Source organism: Eschrichtius robustus, chromosome 18, assembly GCF_028021215.1.
Source record: "Eschrichtius robustus isolate mEscRob2 chromosome 18, mEscRob2.pri, whole genome shotgun sequence".
Taxonomy (NCBI): Eukaryota; Metazoa; Chordata; class Mammalia; order Artiodactyla; family Eschrichtiidae; genus Eschrichtius; species Eschrichtius robustus.
In genome coordinates, this window is record NC_090841.1 from 33821285 (window position 1) to 33837526 (window position 16242).

General features: G+C 39.1%; 1 protein-coding gene across 3 annotated transcripts in view; it reads right to left on the reverse strand.

Annotated features, from left to right (window-relative positions):
* DIAPH3 (diaphanous related formin 3) overlaps positions 1 to 16242 on the reverse strand; it is a 568557-nt gene that overhangs the window by 510512 nt on the left and 41803 nt on the right. For all 3 annotated transcript variants that reach the window (XM_068526481.1, XM_068526480.1, XM_068526482.1), the window contains one exon: positions 204 to 371. In XM_068526481.1, coding sequence (XP_068382582.1) covers positions 204 to 371 — 168 coding nt within the window. The remainder of the gene's footprint in view (positions 1 to 203; positions 372 to 16242) is intronic.

The window sequence follows — 16242 nt, forward strand, 5'->3', positions numbered from 1 at the left end:
TTCTGTGTAAAACAACTGGTATGACATTTTTCTTCGGATTCTTATTTTTGTAATCCTAAAACTCTATGCCTTAAGTACTATCTTAATGACATCAGAAATCACCTATGGAACCTGAGCTTCAGACATGTGTGGTTCCATTAACATGAGCCAAAGCAAAGGCTTTTTTTTACATCAAACGTTTTATAAGGAATCAAAATTCTTACCATCATCTTTTCAAAAAGCTCTAAGAGTTCCTTCTCGGACAGTGGCTTTGGAATGTTTTCATTCATCTCTGAAGAGCAATCATTGCTTGAAAATGCAGTCTTCAGGTTGGAAAGTGGAGTCCTTTCTTTCTTGCTCCCTGGAATTCTTATGCTGGCAAATCTGTCCAGCTATGAAGAAAGATAAAATAAATAGCACACACGTAAGTATTCCCTTCTCCAACAATATTTACCTAATTCCCAAAATGAAAAAACAAACAGGGTCAATTACATTATCACTGTGATTTCATCAGGAGGCATTCAATTAATTCAGCACTTAATCTTTACAATTAAAAGAAATAATAAATATAATAATAAGCGTCTTCATAACCATCCTGTCTAAAGGCAGAAGAGATACACAACCTCAAAAGATTCCTTCTAATCTTAAGATTATAGAATTAAGAGTCTAATAAGTGACGTTTGCTTTACAGATTAACAAATTAAGCATTTTTACAAAGGTAACTTAGCTAATTTAGTGGTTGGCAATCTAACTAGTACTCAGTGTCCTGCCCCCCAGCCCCTCATCCAGTGTCCTTTTCATAGTACAGACTATGGGATGGGGAGGTGGGGGAGCAGGGCATGATTTAGGCATTTTAAAAATTGACTTTTACTTACACCTCCATAACTTGTTGGCCTGATAGACATCACATTTCTCTTTATTCAGGTTGGTCTGTATTTGAACTTCATGAACAACTATAGAGTAGCTAAAGCCTCAGGGAATAAAACTGGATTTTGGCTGCAATGAGATTTCTTCTACAATTATATCATCAAATAGTCCACGGATATTTGAAAATGCGTAGATTAGTTTACAAAGTTAATTGTTCATTCATTGAAAATTGCTTGAATTTCACAAGTTCTATTCCTAATAGAGAACCCAGACACATACAGTGTTTCAAGTGGTAACCAGCAAAAAAGGTAAAGAAGTGTGTACTTAAAAAGCACAATGATTCTGGAATTGTTCAGCATAACTGTGCACACATTAAGCTACTATTTTCACCATATATATGTGTAGTACATAGTCCTGTACTATTCATTGTAGCAGCTACTGGCTACGTGTGGTTATTTAAATGTAAACTAGATTTTTAAATTCAGTTCCTTAGTTGCCCTAGTCACATACCAAGTGCTCAAGAACCACAAGAGACTAGTGGCTCCCATATTGGCCAAAGCACACAAAGTACATTTCTATCATGACAGAAGGTTCTACTGAATAGGGCTACTAGAGCCCATTAAAGAAATATAACACTTAAAATTCTCTGTTTAAAAGGACAGTAAGTCACAGTATTGATTATTCACTTCACTAAAGAAATAGGACTTTTTTCAAATAATGATATGCAAAGTTAATAATGTTTATCTTTCAAAATAGGTCTTTAAGTTCACTTTGGAGATAATCCCTAGGAAAAACACCATTTACTATACACTCACACATGCTCCATCTAACATGAACTAAACATTAAAGTACTAACAATATGACAGCTTCTGGCAGGATTACAAAGTAGTCACAAAACACCACTGCCCTCATCCTAACAACAAAAGAAGCCAGATACCCTACAAAATTGTACTTGCTACTGTTTTCAACCCATCAGGAAGCTGAGGAAACAAGAAAACCTGTAAGAACTAAATACTGGGACGTGACAAACTGCTTTTATCCCTGACGAACAGCTGAAGAAAAATAAAGGTAAAGAAAAACCAGCCAAGTTTTTTTTTATGAACTTTGACAGCTGCATGGGTACTGGCATGAGAGATTAGAATTCCAAAGGCCTCGGTCATGAAGCCCCAACCATGGAGCAAGTCTGCACCCTCCTACCAACTCTTTCGCTCAAGTCTTCACCAGCTACATGGGGTAGGAGGCCAATGGCTGGGGGCAGAGCAGGAAAGCTGAGCGGGATGCTTGCTCCCTGAGGCATAAGAGGTCTCTCCCAATGCAAAGCAGCTGCTCTCCGAACGCTCTGGACCAGACAGAAGACCTGAGAGAAATCCAGGCCTTCAGAGAGCACACAACAGCTGAGCACAGCTGACAGAGAGCACACGAAGGCTGGGAGTAGGATAACAGGTCTCTCTGAAGAAACAGAGAGCCAGCAATGGAACTGAAAACAAAAAAGAGAATGCTACAGTAACCCTAAAAATGGGCATCAGGACTTTAAAGCAGAAAGAAATATTCGACGGTTTTCAAAGCTAAAGTTCAGTTGTAATGTCAAAAAGCAGATTGCCAGAATCTCATTAGCACTCAGATCCTAAGCCCTCAAAACATCTGAGGCCACAGGTGAGCTGAATAAAAAACTGAAGCAGCAGGAAACCAAATCCAGCTCAACTAGAGATCACAGTGACTCAGACCCCATTCCAACAGCCTGAAAGAAGGGCATGCATGCCCTTTCTTGGAAGCAAACATTATTTAATTCCTACTGTAATTAAATAAAATGCCCACCATACAATCAAATATTGCTAGACACACAAAGGAGCAAGAAATGTGGCCCACAGTCAAAAGAAATCACCTAGAGATGGCCCAGAGGGTAGAATTACTAAACAGACTATTTAAAATAAGATTTATAAAAATATGCTAAAGGATATAATGAAGAGTGGCCATCATGCATGAAGGATGGAGAATTTCAACAGCAAACCATGGATACTATTTTTTTTTACTCTATTAGAATGAAAAATGTATCAGAAATGAAGACTTCATTAGATGGCTTTAACAGAACCTGAACATTGCTGAGGAAAGAATTGGTGAACCTAAACACATATCAATAGAAAGTATCTAAACTGAAACAAAAAGGAAAAACAAAATGGGAAAAGGGAAAAAAAAGAATAGAGTAACCACAATCCATGATACAATATGAAATGTAACACAAGGGTAACTGGGGTCCAGAAGCAGAAGAGAGAGGATAGATAGATAGACATATACATATATCAATTCACAGATCCAAGAAGCTCAGCAAACCCTAGAAAGAATACCAAGATAACAAACAAAAAACACACAAACAAAAAAAAAACCTAGGAGCCTCATAGTCAAACTGCTGAAAATTAAAAATAAATGGAAAACCACAAAAGTACAGCCAGAGAAAAGAAGACATACATAGAACAAAAATGATACAAATGAAAATTTCTCACCAGAAACAATGCCAGCAAAAGACAAGGGAATGGCATCTTTGAGGTACTGAAAGAAAAATACCTTTATCCTAGAATTCTATGTTTAGTAAAAATACTTTTCATAAATAGAAGCAAAAGAAAGACATTTCCAGACAGACAAAAGCTAAAGAATCTGTCTGCAGCAGATCTCCTCTACAAAAAGTGCCAAAAGAAGCTTTTCAGGCAGAATTGATAGAAATGGAATCCCATATTTACAAAAAGAAATGAAGAGCAATGGAGAGGTTGCTCTATTAGAAGCTGGTGATACAAAGATAAATTAGCTATTTAGAACGTAAGCAACAAATAACAATCCAGTGGAGGAGACAAGAACCTAGACAGGTAATTATAAAGCTATGTAGACAATGTAGCAAGAAGTGTATACAGTGTATCACACTAGCAAAGAAGAGGGGCATCTAACTCACCAACATAAACTTTCCCTGCTTTGAAATAACCCAGAAACATAAAATTATCTCCACATGAATATATGTCCAGAAGTTATGTCTCTATGTACATCAGTACTCCAATCCTCGATACTTGTTTTAAAAAACTAGGGACACCCAACAGCTGTTTTAAGAAATGGGGCTGGTTCCTCTGTCTGTCTTCTGAATCACTACTTCATTGCCATCATTTCTATACATGTAATATCAATTCTTGAGTGTAGAAACTATGCTAACTCCTCTTCACACACCACACACACACACACACACACAAAAAGTTAATTAATATGCTAAACTTATAATGAAGTGAAATTAAGCAAAACATCATTAATGCAACATCAATATTATAAATGTAAACATGTCAATAAATGGGAATAGTAAGTTTAAGCAATCCACAAGCTAATTTGTGAATACTTAACTTCCAACAGTGTTAGAAGAAATCAAAATTTTAGTTTTCACCAAAAGTCAAAAATTTTTTTAAATAAAAATCTCTAAAAGTCATAAAGGGCGCTGGGCAAGATGGCGGAAGAGTAAGACGTGGAGATCACCTTCCTTCCCACAGATACATTAGAAATACATCTACACGTGGAACTGCTCCTACAGAACACCCATTGAATGCTGGCAGAAGACGTCAGACCTCCCAAAAGGCAAGAAACTCCCCACGTACTTGGGTAGGACAAAAGAAAACAGAAATAACAGAGACAAAAGAATGGGGACGGGACCTGCACCAGTGGGAGGGAGCTGTGAAGGAGGAAAGGTTTCCACACACTAGGAAGCCCCTTCGCGGGTGGAGACTGCGGGTGGCAGAGGGGGGAAGCTTCGGAGCCACGGAGGAGAGCGCAGCCAAAGGGGTGCGGAGGGCAAAGCGGAGAGATTCCTGCACAGAAGATCGGTGCCGACCAGTGCTCACCAGCCCGAGAGGCTTGTCTGCTCACCCGCTGGGGCGGGCGGGGGCTGGGAGCTGAGGCTCGGGCTTCGGTCGGATCCCAGGGAGAGGACTGGGGTTGGCTGCGTGAACACAGCCTGAAGGGGTTAGTGCACCACAGCTAGCCGGGAGGGAGTCCGGGAAAAAGTCTGCAGCTGCCTAAGAGGCAAGAGACTTTTTCTTGCCTCTTTGTTTCACGGTGCGTAGGGAGAGGGGATTCAGAGCGCCGCCTAAACGAGCTCCAGAGACGGGCGCGAGCCACGGCTATCAGCGCAGACCCCAGAGACGGGCATGAGACGCTAAGGCTGCTGCTGCAGACACCAAGAAGCCTGTGTGCGAGCACAGGTCACTATACACACCGCCCCTCCTGGGAGCCTGTGCAGCCCGCCACTGCCAGGCTCCCGTGATACAGGGACAACTCCCCGAGGAGAACGCACGGTGCGCCTCAGGCTGCTGCAACATCACGCCAGCCTCTGCCGCCGCAGGCTCGCCCCGCACCGGTACCCTTCCCTCCCAGCGGCCTGAGTGACCCAGAGCCACTGAAGCAGCTGCTCCTTTAACCCCGTCCTGTCTGAGCGAAGAACAGACGCCCTCAGGCGACCTACATGCAGAGGCGGGTCCAAATCCAACACTGAACCCTGTGAGCTGTACAAACAAAGAAGAGAAAGGGAAATTTCTCCCAGCAGCCTCAGAAGCAGTGGATTAAAGCTCCACAAACCACTTGATGTACCCGCATCTGTTGAATACCTGAATAGACAACGAATCATCCCAAATTCAGGAGGTGGACCTTGGGAGCAGGACATATTAATTTTTCCCCTTTTCCTTTTTTTGTGAGTGTATAGGTGTATGCTTCTGGGTGAGATTTTGTCTGTATAGCTTTGCTGTCACCATTTGTCCTAGGTTTCGGTCCTCCCTATTTTTTTGTTGTTTTGTTTATTTTTTTACTTAAAAAATTTTTTTCTTAATAAATTTTTTCTTAATAATTTTTTCCGTAGTTTTATTTTAAAAAATAAAAAAAAATTTTTTCTTAATAATATTTTCTTATTATTATAAAAAATTAATAAATTTATTTTTTAAAATTTAAAAAAACTTTTCTTAATAAATTTATTCTTGATAAATTTTTCTTATTTTTTATTATAATAGCTTTATTTTATTTTATTTTATCCTCTTGCTTTCTTTCTATTTTTTCTCCCTTTTATTCTGAGCCGTGCGGATGAAAGGCTCTTGGTGCTTCAGCCAGGCATCAGGGCTGTGCCTCTGAGGTGGGAGAGCCAACTTCAGGACACTGGTCCAAAAGAGACCTCCCAGCTCCACATAATACCAAACGGCAAAAATCTCTCAGAGATCTCCATCTCAACAACAAGACCCAGCTTCACTCAACAACCAGCAAGCTACAGTGCTGGACACCCTATGCCAAACAACTAGCAAGACAGGAACACAGCACCATCCATCAGCAGAGAGGCTGCCTGAAATCATAATAAGGCCACAGACACCCCAAAACACACCACCAGACGTGGACGTGCCCACCAAAAAGACAAGATCCAGCCTCATCCACCAGAACACAGGCACTAGTCCCCTCCACCAGGAAGCCTACACAACCCACTGAACCAACCTTAGCCACTGGGGACAGATACCAAAAAAAACAGGAACTACGAACCTGCAACATGCGAAAAGGAGACCCCAAAAACAGTACGATAAGCAAAATGAGAAGACAGAAAAACACACAGAAGATAAAAGAGCAAGGTCAAAACAAACAAGACCTAACAAATGAAGAGGAAATAGGCAGTCTACCTGAAAAAGAATTCAGAATAATGATAGTAAAGATGATCCAAAATCTTGGAAATAGAATAGACAAAATGCAAGAAACATTTAACAAGGACGTAGAAGAACTAAAGAGGAACCAAGCAAAGATGAAAAACACAATAAATGAAATTAAAAATACTCTAGAAGGGATCAATAGCAGAATAACTGAGGCAGAAGAACGGACAAGTGACCTGGAAGATAAAAGAGTGGAACTAACTACTGTAGAGCAGAATAAAGAGAAAAGAATGAAAAGAACTGAGGACAGTCTCAGAGACCTCTGGGACAACATTAAACGCACCAACATTCGAATTATAGGGGTCCCAGAAGAAGAAGAGAAAAAGAAAGGGACTGAGAAAATATTTGAAGAGATTATAGTTGAAAACTTCCCTAATATGGGAAAGGAAATAGTTAATCAAGTCCTGGAAGCACAGAGAGTCCCATAAAGGATAAATCCAAGGAGAAACACGCCAAGACACATATTAATCAAACTGTCAAAAATTAAATATAAAGAAAACATATTAAAAGCAGCAAGGGAAAAACAACAAATAACACAAAAGGGAATCCCCATAAGGTTAACAGCTGATCTTTCAGCAGAAACTCTGCAAGCCAGAAGGGAGTGGCAGGATATACTTAAAGTGATGAAGGAGAAAAACCTACAACCAAGATAGCTCAACCCGGGCTTCCCTGGTGGCGCAGTGGCTGAGAATCTGCCTGCCAATGCAGGGGACACGGGTTCGAGCCCTGGTCTGGGAAGATCCCACATGCCGCAGAGCAACTAGGCCCGTGAGCCACAACTACTGAGCCTGCGCGTCTGGAGCTTGTGCTCCGCAACAAGAGAGGCCACGACAGTGAGAGACCCGCGCACCGCGATGAAGAATGGCCCCCGCTCGCCACGACTAGAGAAAGCCCTCACACAGAAACGAAGACTCAACACAGCCAAAAAACTAATAATAAATAAATAAATATTTTTTTAAAAAAAATAAAAACACATTGCTCAACCCAGCAAGGATCTCATTCAGATTTGATGGAGAAATTAAAACCTCTACAGACAAGCAAAACCTGAGAGAGTTCAGCACAACCAAACCAGCTTTACAACAAATGCTAAAGGAACTTCTCTAGGCAACGAACACAAGAGAAGGAAAACACCTACAATAACAAACCCAAAACATTTAAGAAAATGGGAATAGGAACATACATATCGATAATTACCTTGAATGTAAATGGATTAAATGCTCCCACCAAAAGACACAGACTGGCTGAATGGATACAAAAACAAGACCCATATATATGCTGTCTACAAGAGACCCACTTCAGACCTAGGGACACATACAGACTGAAAGTGAGGGGATGGAAAAAGATATTGCATGCAAATGGAAATCAAAAGAAAGCAGGAGTAGCAATTCTCATATCAGACAAAATAGACTTTAAAATAAAGACTATTACAAGAGACAAAGAAGGACACTATATAATGATCAAGGGATCGATCCAAGAGGAAGGTATAACAATTGTAAATATTTATGCACCCAACATAGGAGCACCTCAATACATAAGGCAAATACAAACAGCCATAAAAGGGGAAATCGACAGTAACACAAGCATAGTAGGGGACTTTAACACCCCACTTTCACCAATGGACAGATCATCCAAAATGAAAATAAATAAATAAACACAAGCTTTAAATGATACATTAAACAAAATGGACTTAATTGATATTTATAGGACACTACACCCAAAAACAACAGAATACACATTTTTCTCAAGTGCTCATGGAACATTCTCCAGGACAGATCACATCTTGGGTCACAAATCAAGCCTTGGTAAATTTAAGAAAATTGAAATCGTATCAAGTATCTTTTCCGACCACAACGCTATGAGACTACATATCAATTACAGGAAAAGATCTGTAAAAAATACAAACACATGGAGGCTACACAACACACTACTTAATAACGAAGTGATCACTGAAGAAATCAAAGGGGAAATCAAAAAATACCTAGAAACAAATGACAGTGGAGACACGACGACCCAAAACCTATGGGATGCAGCAAAAGCAGTTCTAAGAGGGAAGTTTATAGCTATACAAGCCTACCTCAAGAAACAATAAAAAACTCAAATAAACAATCTACCTTACACCTAAAGGAATTAGAGAAAGAAGAACAAAAAACCCCAAAGCCAGCAGAAGGAAAGAAATCATAAAGATCAGATCAGAAATAAATGAAAAAGAACTGAGGAAGACAATAGCAAAGACCAATAAAACTAAAAGCTGGTTCTTCAAGAACATAAACAAAATTGATAAACCATTAGCCAGATTCATCAAGAGAAAAAGGGAGAAGACTCAAATCAATAGAATTAGAAATGAAAAAGGAGAAGTAGCCACTGGCACTGCAGAAATACAAACGATCATGAGAGATTACTACAAACAACTCTATGCCAATAAAATGGACAACCTGGAAGAAATGGTCAAATTCTTAGAAATGCACAACCTTCCGACACTGAACCAGGAAGAAATAGAAAATATGAACAGACCAATCACAAGCACTGAAATTGAAACTGTGATTAAAAATCTTCCAACAAACAAAAGCCCAGGACCAGATGGCTTCACAGGCGAATTTTATCAAAAATTTAGAAAACAGCTAACACCTATCCTTCTCAAACTCTTCCAAAATATAGCAGAGGGAGGAACACTCCCAAACTAATTCTACGAGGCCACCATCACCCAGATACCCAAAACAGACAAAGATGTCACAAAGAAAGAAAACTACAGGCCAATATCACTGATGAACATAGATGCAAAAATCCTCAACAAAATACTAGCAAACAGAATCCAACAGAACATTAAAAGGATCATACACCATGATCAAGTGGGGTTTATCCCAGGAATGCAAGGATTCTTCAATATACGCAAATCAATCAATGTGATACACCATATTAACAAATTGAAGGAGAAAAACCATATGATCATCTCAATAGATGCAGAGAAAGCTTTCGACAAAATTCAACATCCATTTATGATAAAAGCCCTGCAGAAAGTAGGCATAGAGGGAACTTTCCTCAACATAATAAAGGCCATATATGACAAACCCACAGCCAACATTGTCCTCAATGGTGAAAAACTGAAACCATTTCCACTAAGATCAGGAACAAGACAAGGTTGCCCACTCTCACCACTATTATTCAACATAGTTTTGGAAGTGCTAGCCACAGCAATCAGAGAAGACAAAGAAATAAAAGGAATCCAAATCGGAAAAGAAGAAGTAAAGCTGTCACTATTTGCAGATGACATGATACTATACATAGAGAATCCTAAAGATGCTACCAGAAAACTCCTAGAGCTAATCAATGAATTTGGTAAAGTAGCAGGATACAAAATAAATGCACAGAAATCTCTTGCATTTCTATACATTAATGACGAAAAATCTGAAAGTGAAATTAAGAAAACACTCCCATTTACCATTGCAACAAAAAGAATAAAATATCTAGGAATAAACCTACCTAAGGAGACAAAAGACCTGTATGCAGAAAATTATAAGACACTGATGAAAGAAATTAAAGATGATACAAATAGATGGAGAGATATACCATGTTCCTGGATTGGAAGAATCAACATTGTGAAAATGACTCTACTACCCAAAGCAATCTACAGATTCAATGCAGTCCCTATCAAACTACCACTGGCATTTTTCACAGAACTAGAACAAAAAATTTCACAATTTGTATGGAAACACAAAAGACCCCGAATAGCCAAAGCAATCTTGAGAACGAAAAATGGAGCTGGGGGAATCAGGCTCCCTGACTTCAGACTGTATTACAAAGCTTCAGTAATCAAGACAGTTTGGTACTGGTACAAAAACAGAAATATAGATCAATGGAACAGGATAGAAAGCCCAGAGATAAACCCACACACATATGGTCACCTTATCTTTGATAAAGGTGGCAAGAATATACAGTGGAGAAAAGACAGCCTCTTCAATAAGTGGTGCTGGGAAAATTGGACAGGTACATGTAAAAGTATGAAATTAGAACACTCCCTGACACCATGCACAAAAATAAACTCAAAATGGATTAAAGACCTAAGTGTAAGGGCAGACACTATCAAACTCTTAGAGGAAAACATAGGCAGAACACTCTATGACATACATCACAGCAAGATTCTTTTTGACCCAGCTCCCAGAGAAATGGAAATAAGAACACAAATAAACAAATGGGACCTAATGAAACTTAAAAGCTTTTGCACAGCAAAGGAAACCATAAACAAGACCAAAAGACAACCATCAGAATGGGAGAAAATATTTGCAAATGAAGCAACTGACAAAGGATTAATCTCCAAGATTTACAAGCAGCTCATGCAGCTCAATAACAAAAAAACCAACAACCCAATCCAAAAATGGGCAGAAGACCTAAATAGACATTTCTCCAAAGAAGATATACAGATGGCCTACAGACACATGAAAGAATGCTCAACATCATTAATCATTAGAGAAATGCAAATCAAAACTACAATGAGATATCATCTCACACCAGTCAGAATGGCCATCATCAAAAAATCTAGAAACAATAAATGCTGGAGAGGGTGTGGAGGAAAGGGAACACTCTTGCACTGTTGGTGGGAATGTAAATTGATACAGCCACTATGGAGAACAGTATGGAGGTTCCTGAAAAAACTACAAATAGAACTACCATACGACCCAGCAATCCCAATACTGGGCATATACCCTGAGAAAACCATAGGTCAAAAAGAGTCATGTACCAAAATGTTCATTGCAGCTCTATTTACAATAGCCAGGACATGGAAGCAACGTAAATGTCCATCGACAGATGAATGGATAAAGAAGATGTGGCACATATATACAATGGAATATTACTCAGCCATAAAAAGAAATGAAATGGAGGTATTTGTAATGAGGTGGATGGAGTTAGAGTCTGTCATACAGAGTGAAGTAAGTCAGAAAGAGAAAAACAAATACAGTATGCTAACACATATATACGGAATCTAAGGAAAAAAAAAAAAAAAAAAAAAAAAAAGGCCATGAAGAACCTAGTGGCAAGACGGGAATAAAGACACAGACCTACTAGAGAATGGACTTGAGGATATGGGGAGGGGGTGGGGTGAGATGTGACAGGGTAAGAGAGTGTCATGGACATATATACACTACCAAATGTAAAATAGATAACTAGTGGGAAGCAGCCGCATAGCACAGGGAGATCAGCTCGGTGCTTTTTGACCACCTAGAGGGGTGGGATGGGGAGGGTGGGAGGGAGGGAGATGCAAGAGGGAAGAGAAATGGGAACATATTGTATATGTATAACTGATTCACTTTGTTATAAAGCAGAAGCTAACACACCATTGTAAGGCAATTATACTTCAATAAAGATGTTTTAAAAAAAAAAAAAAAAAAAAAAAGATCATACACCATGATCAAGTGGGGTTTATCCCAGGAATGCAAGGATTCTTCAACATACGCAAATCAATCAATGTGATACACCATATTAACAAATTGAAGGAGAAAAACCATATGATCATCTCAATAGATGCAGAGAAAGCTTTCGACAAAATTCAACACCCATTTATGATAAAAGCCCTGCAGAAAGTAGGCATAGAGGGAACTTTCCTCAACATAATAAAGGCCATATATGACAAACCCACAGCCAACATCGTCCTCAATGGTGAAAAACTGAAACCATTTCCACTAAGATCAGGAACAAGACAAGGTTGCCCACTCTCACCACTATTATTCAACATAGTTTTGGAAGTGTTAGCCACAGCAATCAGAGAAGAAAAAGAAATAAAAGGAAACCAAACAGGAAAAGAAGAAGTAAAGCTGTCACTGTTTGCAGATGACATGATACTATACATAGAGAATCCTAAAGATGCTACCAGAAAACTCCTAGAGCTAATCAATGAATTTGGTAAAGTAGCAGGATACAAAATTAATGCACAGAAATCTCTTGCATTCCTATACACTAATGAGGAAAAATCTGAAAGTGAAATTAAGAAAACACTCCCGTTTACCACTGCAACAAAAAGAATAAAATATCTAGGAATACACCTACCTAAGGAGACAAAAGACCTGTATGCAGAAAATTATAAGACACTGATGAAAGAAATTAAAGATGATACAAATAGATGGAGAGATATACCATGTTCTTGGATTGGAAGAATCAACATTGTGAAAATGACTCTATTACCCAAAGCAATCTACAGACTCAATGCAATCCCTATCAAACTACCACTGGCATTTTTCACAGAACTAGAACAAAAAATTTCACAATTTGTATGGAAACACAAAAGACCCCGAATAGCCAAAGCAGTCTTGAGAACGAAAAATGGAGCTGGAGGAATCAGGCTCCCTGACTTTAGACTCTACTACAAAGCTACAGTAATCAAGACAGTATGGTACTGGAACAAAAACAGAAATATAGATCAATGGAACAGGATAGAAAGCCCAGAGATAAACCCACGCACATATGGTCGCCTTATCTTTGATAAAGGAGGCAAGAATATACAATGGAGAAAAGACTGTCTCTTCAATAAGTGTTGCTCAGAAAACTGGACAGCTACATGTAAAAGAATGAAATTAGAACACTCCCTAACACCATATACAAAAGTAAATTCAAAATGGATTAAAGATCTAAATGTAAGGCCAGACACCATCAAACTCTTAGAGGAAAACATAGGCAGAACACTGTATGACATAAATCACAGCAAGATCCTTTTTGACCCAACTCCTCGAGAAATGGAAATAAAAACACAAAGAAACAAATGGGACCTAATGAAACTTAAAAGCTTTTGCACAGCAAAGGAAACCATAAACAAGACCAAAAGACAACCCTCAGAACGGGAGAAAATATTTGCAAATGAAGCAACTGACAAAGGATTAATCTCCAAAACATCCAAGCACCTCATGCAGCTCAGTAACAAAACAGCAAACAACCCAATCCAAAAATGGGCAGAAGACCTAAATAGACATTTCTCCAAAGAAGATATATAGATTGCCAACAAACACATGAAAGAATGCTCAACATCATTAATCATTAGAGAAATGCAAATCAAAACTACAATGAGATATCATCTCACACCAGTCAGAATGGCCATCATCAAAAAATCTAGAAACAATAAATGCTGGAGAGGGTGTGGAGAAAAGGGAACACTCTTGCACTGTTGGTGGGAATGTAAATTGATACAGCCACTATGGAGAACAGTGTGGAGGTTCCTTAAAAAACTAAAAATAGAACTACCATACGACCCAGCAATCCCACTACTGGGCATATACCCTGAGAAAACCATAATTCAAAAAGAGTCATGTACCTCAATGTTCATTGCAGTTGTATTTACAATAGCCAGGACATGGAAGCAACCTAAGTGTCCATCAACAGATGAATGGATAAAGAAGACGTGGCACATATATACAATGGAATATTACTTAGCCATAAAAAGGAACAATACTGAGTTATTTGTAGTGAGGTGGATGAACCTAGAGACTGTCATACAGAGTGAAGCAGGTCAGAAAGAGGAAAACAAATACTGTATGCTAACACATATATATGGAATCTAAAAAAAATGGTCAGAAGAACCTAGGGGCAAGACGGGAATAAAGATGCAGACCTACTAGAGAATGGACTTGAGTATATGGCGAGGGGGAAGGGTAAGCTGGGACAAAGTGAGAGAGTGGCATGGACACATATACACTACCAAACGTAAAATAGATGGCTAGTGGGAAGCAACCGCATAGCACAGGGAGATCAGCTCGGTGCTTTGTGACCACCTAGAGGGTTGGGGTAGGGAGGGTGGGAGGGAGGGAGATGCAAGAGGGAAGAGATATACGGACATATGTGTATATATATAACTGATTCACTTTGTTATAAAGCAGAAACTAACACACCATTGTAAAGCAATTATATTCTAATAAAGATGTTTAAAAATAAAAGGAAGAAATGTAATTATTAGTCATCTTAGAATTTGAAAAGTCAGAAAAACTACTTGTGATCATAAACGTGCTTCCTTGGAACCCAGAAGGGAGTATTTTCATGCAACCCAGGAGAATTATTAAGCAAATAAAAGTTCACTTTAAGTAATGAATTAATTCTATTTGAGGGACTTCCCTGGTGGTGCAGTGGTTAAGACCCTGTGCTCCCAATGCAGGGGGCCCGGGTTCAATCCCTGGTCAGGGAACTAGATCCCACATGCATGCCTCAACTAAGAGTTCGCATGCCACAACTAAGGAGTCCACATGCTGCAACTAAGGAGCTGGCGAGCCGCAACTAAATCCTGGTACAACCAAGTAAATAAATAAATAAATAAATATTTTTTTAAAAATTCTATTTGAACACATATACCTGAAATCCAGAAAAATATATCGCTTAAAATTATGAATTTTCATGCAATCTTGTACTACATTTAAGAGAAGGAAAAAACTTAACAGCTAAAATAAGTTGGCTTTTTAATTAGCTTTATTACTAACCAAGCAACTTGCTGATTAAAAACATGGCTCCAGAGTCTGACTTCTGAATCCTGCCCAGTCCCTCGCTTGCTGGGTTACCCTAACCAAACTACTTAAAATTTCCACAACAGTATCTTTGATGAAGAACTGGTTAAATACACAGAAGACTGAGAGAATCCTATTATAGTGCTATTTGGAGGTGGTACACCACAATTAATATGGCAGTGAGTTGTTAATAGGAAATAAAACTACTACTCACCTTTCAGCTTCAGGTTAAAAGGCTGACCACTCTATCTAAAGTAGAACATGAGCTCACCCACTCCCCTTTCTCTGTCACAGCACACGGTTTATTTCCTTCATATGTCCTGATATATGACTTACGAAAACCTGTAATTTTCATATACTTTGTAATTGTTGACTCTGCCTCTTTCCCACCAAAATGTAAGTTCCATGCTAGACAAACCATCAACTGTCTTATTTGTGGTGGCCAGTCTCTAGGACAGCCCCCAATGATCCCCTGACTTGTGTAACCAACAGCACACTGTGAAAATTATGGAGTGTCATTTCCAAGACTAGGTCATAAGAGACATTACAGCTTTTGTCTTGCTCCCTCTTGGATCACTCACTCTAGGATATGCCAGCTGCCAGATCATGAGGACACTCAAGAAGACCTAGGGGGAGGCCCAAAGGGCAAAGAACTGAGCTAAAGAAGCTAGAGAAGCAGGGAGGCGTCTTGCCGACAGCCATGTGCTTAAGCCATCCCGGAAGCCCCAGTCAAACCTTCAGATATGAGAGCTCTAGACAACATCTTCACCGCAACCTCCTGAGACACCAAGTCAGAACCACCCAGCTAAGCAAAGTCCAAACTCCTGAACCACAGAAACAATATGAGATAATAAATGTTTGCTGTTTTGGCTTTGTTTGTTACACAGCAGCAGGTAACTGTTACAGCCACTGTTATGTGTTCAGCCTATGGAACAGTTGCTGGCAGAAAGCTAGCAGTCAATAAGTACTTGAAGGTATGGATAAATAAGCAATTACTAGAGATAAAACACATAAAACATAGTGCCATCCCACAAATGTTTACCACTTAAGGGAAAAATATAATAACAAATTACAAATAAAGTATTGTAAATGCCCTCAAGAAAATCTTAAGTAAATTAGCAACAGATAGAGACCAGCGATTAATTCTGGAGTTGAGAAGGAACCTCAAGAGAGGCTTTGGAAAGGGGATACACAGGGAACCTGGTGAGGCTGATATGAGAATTACAGGAGAT